Here is a 12,447-nt window from a genome sequence, read left to right on the forward strand (position 1 = left end):
ACACCCAACCAGCTATACTATCTTTGCCTGTTTTAAATCTGTTTCAATGAGCATATTTAACGAGATGTCTCCAATTTGCCTTTCCACAGTGACAGGTAAAAATGGAACTATTGATCAAAGACTCTTCCTTTGCAAAGTTATTATAAGCTGATTTGTTCAGAAGCTTCATTCTCAGTCCCCAGAGCATTACCCTTTTTGTTTTTGTTTGTTTGATTGCTTTTTTGTTCTTGGACCATACCCACCAGTGCTCAGGGATCACTCCTGGAAGTGCTCAGGGGACTGACTATATGCAGTGCCAGTGATGAGCTAAGGTTGGCCTATGTGTAATGTAAGTGCCTTAATTTCTGTACTATCTTTTTATTTTTTTTTTATTTTTTTGGGCTACACCTGGTGTCTCTCAGGGGTTACTCCTGGCTATGTACTCAGAAATCACTCCTGACTCGGGGAACCATATGGGATGCCAGGTGATCGAACCGTGGTCCATCCTGGGTCAGCCGTGTGCAAGGCAAACGCCCTACCACTGCGCCACTGCTTCGGCCCCATTGTCCTTTTTTTTTTTTTTTTTTTTTTTTAATTGAGACCATTGTGAAGTACAAGTCTTTCATAATTGTATTTCAGGCTTATAATGACAGTGAATTAGAGCCATTCTCACCGCCAGTGTTAACCTCCTTCCCCTGGTCTACCAGTGTAACAGGTTGATTTTGTGTTTAGCTTAGTTATAGTTTGGGTCTCTTGATTCTGTTGTCATTGACTTTGGCTTGGCTGTTTAGATCTGACCTTTTTTTTTCCCACTCAATGTTCCTGAGACACTTGGTCCCTGGGTCCCATCCATTTTGTTTTTTCTTTTCTCAGTTTGTAGGAAGACATAGAACTATGAGATAACACAAAATGATTCAAGTTCTAAGTTCTAAGTTGTGCAGCCTACGCACACCAGTAGGGCATTTGCCTTGCACGCAGCTGATTTAGGACAGACAGTTGTTTGAGTCCCAGTATTCCATATGGTTCCCAGTGCCTGCCAGGAGCAATTTCTGAGCACAAAGCCAGAAGTAACCTCTGAGCATCACCGAGTATAACCCAAAAACAAAATAAAGTTATAAAGGTGGAAGCCCTATATAGAAGATATACATTTAAAAGAAGAGGAAAAGGGGGAGGACAGATGTAACAAGCTTTTTTTTTTTTTTTTTTTGCATAGACTCAGTAAACTTTGGGGAAATTAGAAAGGAAATTCCCTTGGTCTAAGAAGCATACTGTAGTTAGAGATCTTGGTTTTAGCACAGATCCTAAAATGAAGCCTAGACCTAGGATAAAATCCTTCTTTTATGGTCCCAGGAGAAGTTCTGTTCAGTCACAATTGTCCTAGTCAGTCTTCTGTGATTAGAGATCTGGTTTTTGCACAGACCTTAGGACAGAACGTCTTCTGATTTCATCTCACTGTTAGGTGGTGAGGTAGGGCAACCTGCCCTTACATCCATTTGTTGCTGTTTTCTCTTCATTAAGGTGTTCTATATGGTCTCACTCTTGGACTTTTTTTTTCTTTTCATTGAAATATTACTTTATTTTTGTTTTTGTTTGTTTTATTTTGGGGCTACACCTGGCAGCACTCGGGGGTTACTCCTGGCTCTGTGTTCAGAAATTGCTCTTGGCAGGCACCAGGAACCATCTGGAATGCCAGGATTCGAGCCAATGTTGGTCCTGAGTGGGCCGCTTGCAAGGCAAATGCCCTACCACTGTGCTATCTCTCCAACCCTGAAATATTACTTTATTTTTGAACTGTTGGAGATAGAACCCAGCTTTAACACACGTAAGACAATTGAGTCACATTGAGTCACAGACCTGGACCTTCTTCTTTTCTTTCTTTTTGCTCTTAGTAGCAGTATTATGGGGCAAAGAGATGGAACACATGTTTTGATCCAGAAGACCTCGGTTCCACACTTAATACTACAGGGTTCCCTGAACACCATCAGGAGCCCATGCAGCACTGACAGGTGTGGCCCAAAAGAAAACAAACAAAAACAGATTAAAAGGCCAACTAATGGGGCCAGCGAGGTGGCGCTAGAGGTAAGGTGTCTGCCTTGCAAGCGCTAGCCAAGGAAGGACCGCGGTTCGATGCCCTGGCAACCCATATGGTCCCCCCAAGCCAGGGGCAATTTCTGAGCACTTAGCCAGGGTGTGGCCCGAAAAACCAAAAAAAAAAAAAAAAAAAGGCCAACTAAGAATCTTTGAATCAAGTCTGTAGTTAAGGAATAATATTAAGTCCCTGTACATTTCCTGACTTTTATCACTGTGTGTTGTCTGTTTCATGCTCTCAGGGAAAACCACTCAAGCATTTTTTTTTGTTTTTTTTGTTTTTTTGTTTTGTTTTGTTTTTTGGGGGGTCACACCCGGCGGTGCTCAGGGGTTTCTCCTGGCTGTCTGCTCAGAAATCGCTCCTGGCAGGCACGGGGGACCATATGGGACACCAGGATTCGAACCAACCACCTTTGGTCCTGGATCAGCTGCTTGCAAGGCAAACACCCTGTGCTATCTGTCCGGGCCCAGTTTTTTTTTAATATAAATCTTTATTTAAGCATAATTACAAGCATGTAGTTGAGTTTCAGTTATAAAGAGAATACCCCCTTCACCAATGTAACATTCCCACCACCAGTGCCCCCTCTTTCCCTCCCCTTGCCTGTATTCATGACAGGCATTCTACTTCTCTCATTCTTTAACATTGTCATGCTAGTTGTTAGTGTAGTTATTTCCCTAAAGGTGTTTTACCACTCTTTGTGGTGAACTTTAAATTGTGAGCCAGTACTTCCAGCCCTTCCAGCCCTTAACCCTATTGTCTCTAGGCCTTATTACAGTAATGTCTTTAATTTTTCTTAAAACCCATAGATGAGTGAGACGATTCTGTGTCTCACTCTCTCTCCCTCTGACTTATTTCACTCAGCACAATAGTTTCCATATCCATCCATGTATAGAAAAATTTCATGACTTCATCTCTCCTGACAGCTGTATAATATTCCATTGTGTATATGTAACACAGTTTCTTAAGTCATTCATCTGTTGAAGGACATCTTGGTTGTTTCCAGAGTCTGGCTATTGTAAATAGCGCTGCAGTGAATATAGGTGTGAGGAAGGGATTTTTGTATTTCATTTTTGTGTTTCGAGGGTATATCCCTAGGAGTGGAATAACTGGATCATATGGGAGTTCAACTTCCAGTTTTTGGAGGAATCTCCATATTGTTTTCCATAAAGGCTGAACTAGACGGCATTCCCACCAGCAGTGAATAAGAGTGCCTTTCTCTCCACATCCCCACCAGCACTGATGGTTCTTGTTCTTTGTGATGGGTGCCAGAATCTGCACTCAAGCATTTAGAGGCAAAAAAAGGCCACCGTGTCTTCAGTTTACTCCCAAATGTCTAAGAGGAAAGTACTATATATTTTATATTATTTTATATATAAATATATACTTATATATTATATATACTTTATAAATAGATAGTCCCACATAATGAGGGACTAATAAACATGGGTAAAATCTTGACAACAGGGCCATCTGCAAGAAAGGACTATTCCACAATGTAACCAAACCACAACTTAGCCTAAGCAATGAGAGAGAGAGAGAGAGAGAGAGAGAGAGAGAGAGAGAGAGAGAGAGAGAGAGAGAGAGAGAGAGAAGAGAAAGGAGAGAGAAAAGAAGTAGAGAAGTATAAATAAAGTTGTCTTTACTGCTATACATCTGAAGTCTGCCCAGGGGGATGAGAGAGAGAAAGAGGAAAGAGAGAGATTAAAAAGGAGGCCTGGGGGCTGGAGAGATAGCATGGAGGTCAGGTGTTTGCCTTTCTTGCAGAAGGTCATTGGTTCAAATCCCAGCATCCCTTATGGTCGTCCCCCCCCCCCCTCCCAGCCTGCCAGGAGCGATTTCTTAGCGTAGAGCCAGGAGTAATCCCTGAGCGCTGGATGTGATCCCGCCCCCCAAAAAAGGAGAAAGATACATTGATTGATTGATTGATTGTAATCCCCTGAATACCTTAACACTTACAAATGTTTTATTTTTTTTGTTTTAGGGCCAGAGTGATAGTACAGTGGGTAGGGCATATGCCTGGCACTTGGCTGACTGAATTTAGTCTCCAACATCCCTTCCCAAACTCACTGAGTAATTCCTGAATATGAAGCCAGGAGCAGGCCCTGAACACTGCCGGATGTGGCCCAAAAGCCAAAAAAAATTTTTTTTTGGTTCTATTCTCTCAACTTCTCTAAAAGATTGAAATATCAAAACAAGGGCCCGGAAAGATAGCACAGCGGTGTTTGCCTTGCAAGCAGCCGATGCAGGACCAAAGGTGGTTGGTTCGAATCCCGGTGTCCCATAGGGTCCCCCGTGCCTGCCAGGAGCTATTTCTGAGCAGACAGCCAGGAGTAACCCCTGAGCACTGTCGGGTGTGGCCCAAAAACAAAAACAAAACCAAAAAAAAAATCAAAACAAAAAAACCTCCCAGCCACCCTTCCCCATAAAAAGATCCAGCTTTTTTAGTAGGATAAAGACCCATTACCAGATGGTTAGTATTTGGAGGGATGCGTAGAAGAAATATTTGCAGAATTTCTTCCACATCACCAAACGAGGAGTAGAACTGGAGCCAGAGATAGTCTCAAAGAGTTGGACACACAATTTGCATGTGGGAGTCCCAGGTTCAGTCCCCCACACTTCATAGTCCCCCAAGCACTTAACCGACTTGATGTGAACTGAGTATGTCTAGAATTGCACTTTTGCTTGCTCAGGGCATTTGGTGAGGAAATCACTCATCTCCAGAGAGCTACACAGGAAGCATCGTGCTAGCTGCTACTTGCTCTGACATACATCCACCACAGTCGGGCAAATGCACCACATTTGTCTGTGCATAAAAATTTATTGAAGATTGGGCCCAGAGAGATAGCACAGTGGCGTTTGCCTTGCAAGCAGCCGATCCAGGACCAAAGGTGGTTGGTTCGAATCCCGGTGTCCCATATGGTCCCCCGTGCCTGCCAGGAGCTATTTCTGAGCAGACAGCCAGGAGTAACCCCTGAGCAACGCTGGGTGTGACCCCCCCCCCCACCAAAAAAAAATTATTGAAGATTATTGGACTGTTAGCACCTAGAGTAACAGCATCTACCACTGGGGCTTACAGGACAAATCACCAGTGTCCTTATGGGCCGGGACTTAGAGCACTGTTTTTTTCCTTTGTCACTTTTATTTATTTATTTATTTTGCCATACCTAGCAGTGGTCAGAACTAACTACTGGCTCTGTGCTCAGGAATCACTCCTGGTGGGGCACAGGGGCTTTATATGGGATGCCAGGGATCAAACCTGGGTTGGCTATATACAAGATATACCAAATCTAATGTCCTATCACTCTGGCTCCAACTTCCTTTCCTTTGTGTTATATTCATTTATTTTTGTTTGCTTTCATGGGCCATGCCCATCTGTACTCAGGGGCTGCTCCCAGCTCCATGCTTAAGTGCTGGGAAGGACCCAAGGTCTCTGCAGCCCAATGAACCTGTTTCCAGCCTTATTTCATTTATTTGTTTTTATGTCTCTTTGTGATATTTTTGTTGTTGTTGTTGCTGTTGCTATTGTTATTTTGGTAGTTTGCAGAACCGGAGATCTAACCTTAGGCCTCACACATACAAAGCATTAGTTCTCTTGCCAAGCCTCATTCCGAGTTCAGCCAGGGTTTGTTTTTCAATGTCCTGGCTGGGTTATTGTTGCTCCGGAATCTCCATTGTGGGTCCTGGCTGTGAGGTTTGGTATCATGTTGTCCCCTGTGCTCTTCAGAGAGATGCTTTTTCTGACGTCTCCTTCACAGGTAGAGGCAAGCCCTCTTTAATCTTCCTTTTGCTCACACGAAAAGGAAGAACGGAAAACCTGGGAAGCCAGGCCAAACCTAAGTGTCTGAATGGAAAACTTCAGGAGGATGAATTGAGAGCAAGAGACTTGGAATGGCTGAAGAAGCCCAAATCAAACTGAAAATTCAGAGTATGCATATTTATTGAGGGCCTCAAGCAGGGAAATCACCTTCATCTCTTTGAGCAACAACAATTTGTGACACTTTCCTGAGTGTGGTACTATAGAGACTACCAGGAAGGGTTTCCTTTTTCGTGTGTGTGTGTGTGTGTGTGTGTGTGTGTGTGTGTGTGTGTGTGTTTTAGGGTCACACCCTGTGGCACTCAGGGATTACTCCTGGCTCTGCACTCAGACATCACCCCTGGGGCACCATATGGGGTGCCAGGAATTGAACCTACATTTGTCCTGAGTTGGCTATGTGCAAGGCAAATGCCTTCCTGCTGTGCTATCTCTCCAGCTCCAGAGGAAGTGTTTTCAAGATAGGCCCATCCTGGAGGAAGGATCAACAACCAGGAGCTAGAGAGATAGTACAGTGAGTAAGGCGCTTGCAGAGAGAAGAACATAGAATACACAGGCTGGAGAGATAGTACCAGGGTTAAGGCATACCTTGCATCCTGGGTTCAAACCCCAGCACCATGAGGATTGATGATTGAGCACAGAGTCAAGAGTGGGGCCAGAGAGGTAGCATGGAGGTAGAGCGTTTACCTTGCATGCAGAAGGACAGTGGTTCAAACCACAACATCCTATATGGTCCCCCGAGCCTGCCAGGAGTGATTTCTAAGTGTAGAGCCAGGAGGAACCCCTCAGCGCTGCCAGGTGTGACCCAAAAACCAAAAAGAAAAAAGAAAGAAAAGAAAAGAGTAATCCCAAAGCACCACAAGATGTGACGCAGAAACCAAAAATCAGAAATCAAACAAAATAAACATGGGACAAAATTCTAGACTCCAGGGAAACACAGATGAAGCAGCCAAACTTGTGATATATATTCAGTATGGATCCTGGGGACCTGCTCAGACAAGTAGCGAAGGTTGTCTGATTCACACACATATTCTAAAGAACAGTCTAAGTTCCCCCATAGCTAATTTGGCCCGTGGGGGTGTGTAAAAGGGCCTGGGCCTTGGGCACCCACCTCTGAAGGTCTTTCTTTATTCGATTTCTTGTCATTCTGGTCACTGACCTTTTTTCTCCCCTTTATCATTTTCAGGTGATAACATCACAAACGCTTTCCTACAACAGAGGAAGAGTGAGCCCAAAGGTCCCTTGGTAAGTTTGGAATGATGTCTAAATTAGACTATTGGCTTGAACTGGCCTGCTTTATCATGGCTTTTGGGAACTTGTGGTGGCAGGGTTGGGCTCATTCTTAAGGTCGGCTTTATGGTTCCACTCTGGGATCAACAACTGGGATGGAATAGGAGCACACAGTCCCTCAAGCCCATGAGGACCAGGAGCTCTGAACTCACACCACTGAGAATGGCATCTATCAGAAAGCCTGGAAAGAACCAGTGCTATTGAAATGTAGTTAAAAAAAATAAACAACCCTCAAAATAAATAAATAAAAAGCCAACCCTCAGTCATGATTGTTGGAAATATCATCTGGTTCAGCCTCTATGGAAAAGAATTTTGGAGAATTTTCAAAAAGTTAAAAATTGAGCTACCGGGCCAGAGAGATAGCACAGTGGTGTTTGCCTTGCAAACAGCCGATCCAGGACCAAAGGTGGTTGGTTCGAATCCCGGTGTCCCATATGGTCCCACGTGCCTGCCAGGAGCTATTTCTGAGCCGACAGCCAGGAGTAACCCCTGAGCACCGCCGGGTGTGGCCCAAAAACCAAAAAAAAAAAAAAAAATGGAGCTACCAATGACCCAACACATTCTTTGGCATCTGTACCAAAAACACAAAGACAAGAACTTGAAAAGTGATGAATATCTTGTGCTCATTGCAGCACAATAGCCCAGATAGAACAACAACCCAAATGTCCAATAGCAGATGAGTGGATAAAGGAATCTTGGTGTGGGGCCAGAGAGATAGCATGGAGGTAAGGTGTTTGCCTTGCATGCAGCAGCTTGGTGGTTCAAATCACAGCACCCTATATGGTCCCCTGAGCCTGCCAGGAGCGATTTCTGAGCTTAGAGTCAGGAGTAACCCCTGAGTGCTGCTGGGTGTGACCCAAAAACAAAACAAAACCAAAAAAAAAAAAAGCAATCTTGGTTTATTCTTGAGTGTAGAACCAGAAATAACCCAAGTTCCACCGAGGTGGCCCCAAAACCAAAACAAAACATGGTGCATATGCAAGATAGAATACTGTATATCTCAAAGAAGAGATGAAATCTTGGCTTTTGCTCCAATGTAGGGGGTATAAGTTAAGTATAAGTATAAGTGAAGAATAAATTAAGCTAAATAAAAAAGAGGGAGGATAAGTACCCAAAGACCTCGCTGAGCAATGCTTAGTGGTGCTTGGGGTGGATTGAAAGGTAGACAGAGATAATAGGCTGGTGCTATGTGGTAAATAAAGAAACGATGCAGGAAACAGACTGTATCTAATGATAACAAACTCTTAGTCTTTCACCACAGAGCTGAGATTACCAAGCCATTGGTGGGGAGGAAGACATCAACTCAGTGACTTAAGGACAATAGCGTAAGGTTTGACACTTTGGTGATGTTGAAGGTGCAGTGATTTGTACACCAAAAGCATAGCTTTTAGAAACCATGATTCCTCAATTATAATTAAAATAAAAATGTTTTTAAGGTTAAAGGGGAACAGGAAGAGAGTTCAGGGGTCAAGACTTGTGTCTTGGGGCCCAGAGAGATAGCACAGCGGCTTTTGCCTTGCAAGCAGCCGATCCAGGACCAAAGGTGGTTGGTTCGAATCCCTGTGTCCTATATGGTCCCCCGTGCCTGCCAGGAGCTATTTCTGAGCAGACAGCCAGGAGTAACCCCTGAGCACTGCCGCCAGGTGTGGCCCAAAAACCAAAAAAAAAAAAAAAAAAAAAAAGACTTGTGTCTTACTTGAGCAGTTTGATCATTGGCAGTTCGTGGTCCCCTGAACATTATCAGATACAGCCCTGGAGGCCACCAAGCACTTCCAGGGCAGCTCACCTAACTGCCTGACCCAGTGGCTGAAAATCACTGGGAGTGGCCCCTAGGTCACCATTTGGGTGTCCCCCCCCCAAAAAAAAAGAAAAAGAACAGCATTTTCTAAACCAGCACTACAGAGCTCACCTTACTCAGGGGAACTATGTTTGAGCCCCTCAAAATGACCTTTTCTTTTCTTTTTTTTTTGTTTTCTTTTTTTTTTGTTTTTGTTTTTTCGGGCCACACCCATTTGATGCTCAGGGGTTACTCCTGGCTAAGTGCTCAGAAATTGCCCCTGGCTTGGGGGGACCCTATGGGATGCAGGAGGATCGAACCGCAGTCCTTCCTTGGCTAGCGCTTGCAAGGCAGACACCTTACCTCTTGCACCACCTCACCGGCCCCTGACCTTACCTTTTCTAGGCCAAGGACTTGGTAGGGTGATACCCAAAAGAAATAGGACATGCCTGGTGCTGCTGGGCAGAGGACCTGTTCAGGTGGACTCACTTGAAATGAACTTGACATCTGGTAAATCTGGATTCAAACAAAGGGGGATTTGGAGCTGATTGTTTAATAAAAGCTTTTATGTCATCCAATTCCTTTGGTTGGGCCGAAGAGTTAAGTGCAAGGATTAAGGCACTTGTCTTGCATGTGGCTGGCCTGGGCTCAATCCTCAGCACCCTGGATGGTCCCCCAAGCTCCTCCAGGAGTGATCTCTAAGCACAGAGCCAGAAGTAAGTCCTCAGTATATCTGCAAATAGACTATTCCCCCACCACCACCATGCAAAAAAAGAAAGAGAGAAAGAAAGAAAGAAAGAAAGAAAGAAGAAAGAAAGAAAGAATAGAGAGAGAGAGAAAGAGAAGGAGAGAAAGAGAGAGAGAAAGAGAGAAGAGAGAGAGAAAGAGAGAAGAGAGAAAGAAGAGAGAAAGAAGAGAAAGAGAGAAAGAAAAGGAAAGAAGAAAGAAAGAAAGAAAGAAAGAAAGAAAGAAAGAAAGAAAGAAAGAAAATGAAAGAAAGGAAAGAAAGAAAGAAAGAAAGAGAGAGAGAAAGAGAGGAGAGAAAGAAAGAAAGAGAGAGAGAAAGAGAAAGAGAGAAAGAAAGAAAGAAGAGAGAAGGAAGAAGGAAGAAAGAAAGAAAGAAAGAAAGAAAGAAAGAAAGAAAGAAAGAAAGAAAGAAAGAAAGAAAGAAAGAAAGAAAGAAAGAATGAAAGAAAGAAAGAAAGAAAGAAAGAAAGAAAGAAGGAAGGAAGGAAGGAAGGAAGGAAGGAAGAAAGAAAGAGAAAGAAAGAAAGAAAGAAAGAAAGAAGGAAGGAAGGAAGGAAGGAAGGAAGGAAGGAAGGAAGGAAGGAAGGAAGGAAGGAAGAAAGAAAGAAAGAAAGAAAGAAAGAAAGAAAGAAAGAAAGAAAGAAAGAAAGAAAGAAAGAAAGAAAGAAAGAAAGAAAGAAAGAAAAAGAAAGAAAAAAAGAACAATTCCTCTGTTCAACAAACTTTCCCACCTTCCCACTATACTTAACTGGGGAACTGGTTAACAAAGATCAGCTTTTTAGGAAACTGTCTTTATTTTTTAAATAATAACTTTATTTAAGCACCATGATTTCAAACATGTTTGTAGTTGGGTTTCAGTCACTAAAAGAACTCCCCCCTTCATGAGTACAACATTCCCACCACCAATGTCCCCCATCTCCCACCTCCCCCACCCCTGCCTTATTCAAGACAAGCATTCTACTTCTCTCACTCACTACCATTGTCATGATTGTCATGAGAGTAGTTAGTGCACTCTCTATTCTTTATGGTAAGCTTCATAACGTGGGCCAATCCTTCCAGCCCTCATCTCTATTGTCTCTGGGTATTATCACAATAATTTCTTATTTTTTTTAAATCCCATAGATGAGTGAAACTTGTGTCTATCTTTCTTTTTTTTTCTTTTTTTTTTTTTTTTTTTTTTTTGGTTTTTGGGCCACACCCGGCAGTGCTCAGGGGTTACTCCTGGCTGTCTGCTCAGAAATAGCTCCTGGCAGGCACGGGGGACCATATGGGACACCGGGATTCGAACCAACCACCTTTGGTCCTGGATCGACTGCTTGCAAGGCAAACACCGCTGTGCTATCTCTCTGGGCCCCTGTGTCTATCTTTCTCCCTCAGACTTATTTCATTCAGCATACTAGTTTCAATGTCCATCCATGTATAGGAAAACTTCATGACTTCATCTCTTCAGCACCTGATGGCTGCATAACATTCTATTGTGTATACGTAGCACAGTTTCTTTAGCCATTCATCTGGTGAAGAGCATCTGGGTTGTTTAAGGAAACAACTGGTACCTGAGAACTGAGTTTGGGCAATACCATTTTCCAGAGTCCTCTTTGCTCCCTAGCTCTGTATGTAGGTTATATAGCTCTGTATGGCCCTTGGGGAGGGGGGAGGGAACCTACGTTGCCACCTACAGGGAAGCAAAGCCTAAAAAGGTTTAAGTTTAGCCAAGGTCTACATCTCTTTCTCTTTACAGATCAATTCTGAGTTCTACACTGGCTGGCTAGACCACTGGGGCCAAGCTCACTCAACAGTCCATACCAGCGCTGTGACCTCCTCTCTCTCTGATATACTGGCTCAAGGAGCGAATGTGAATTTGTGAGTTCCGATTTTGGAGGAGAGGGGGTCCGCCATAGCTGTGGGCTCACTTGTAAGAACCAAAGCCACTTGGGTTCTAACACTTATCCCAGTGAAGTAGTTCTTGAGACAAGTTAAAAGTTTAGGTAAGGCAGAGAGAATTAACTCAGAAAGAAAACCAAAGTTGGTGCCTTCCAGGAACCAACTTCCAACTAGGAGGTTGAGTGAACTTGGAATTTTCTATCTGAAAGGCTCCCTTGACAACCAAAGTATGAATTAGAGTATCCCTTGACAGCCAGGGTTCGAATCAGAGTATCCCTAGACAACTAAAGTTGGACCAGAAAAATCAGTGATTAAGACATCTATACAACTTAATTATTGTACTGTTACTACTTGTGATTTCTATATAAACTGCTTGAAGATTTGACTCAGGGTCCTTGCCATGACCCCCTTAGTTGGATGAGGTCGGACCTCAGCCAAATAAACTCTCTTTTGCATCTTGCATTATCAGAGGTGGTCTCTGACTCTCAGTGCTGTTTTGGATGTCAATTCGGACCCTGACATACTATCTCGTTTCCTTGTAGGTACATGTTTATAGGTGGGACCAATTTTGCCTATTGGAATGGTAAGAACAACAATGTCTGTGGAAGCTTATGCTAGAATTCTTCTGGTGCTTAATGTTGTGGGGAGAATGCCTGTGGACAGTTTTTTATTTTAAGCTTTTGTTTGTCTTCTAAATTTTCTACTATCTAAGAATTGCCTTTAGAATTAAAAAAATTTTAAGGGCCCACAAGAAAGCTCAATGGGCAGGAGTGTTTTCTTTGCTTATCGGTGTCAGGTTCAGCTCCCAACACTGCACTAAAATCCATGAGCACTACCAGCAGCAATTCTGAGCACAGAGCAAGAAATATTTAA

General features: G+C 43.3%; 1 protein-coding gene across 1 annotated transcript in view; it reads left to right on the forward strand.

Annotated features, from left to right (window-relative positions):
• GLB1 (galactosidase beta 1) overlaps positions 1–12,447 on the forward strand; it is a 57,855-nt gene that overhangs the window by 18,057 nt on the left and 27,351 nt on the right. The window contains exons 7-9 of the mRNA XM_049766471.1: positions 7,066–7,124; positions 11,432–11,553; positions 12,117–12,157. Coding sequence (XP_049622428.1) covers positions 7,066–7,124; positions 11,432–11,553; positions 12,117–12,157 — 222 coding nt within the window. The remainder of the gene's footprint in view (positions 1–7,065; positions 7,125–11,431; positions 11,554–12,116; positions 12,158–12,447) is intronic.

This window comes from Suncus etruscus, chromosome 20 (assembly GCF_024139225.1).
Source record: "Suncus etruscus isolate mSunEtr1 chromosome 20, mSunEtr1.pri.cur, whole genome shotgun sequence".
NCBI classification, from domain to species: domain Eukaryota; kingdom Metazoa; phylum Chordata; class Mammalia; order Eulipotyphla; family Soricidae; genus Suncus; species Suncus etruscus.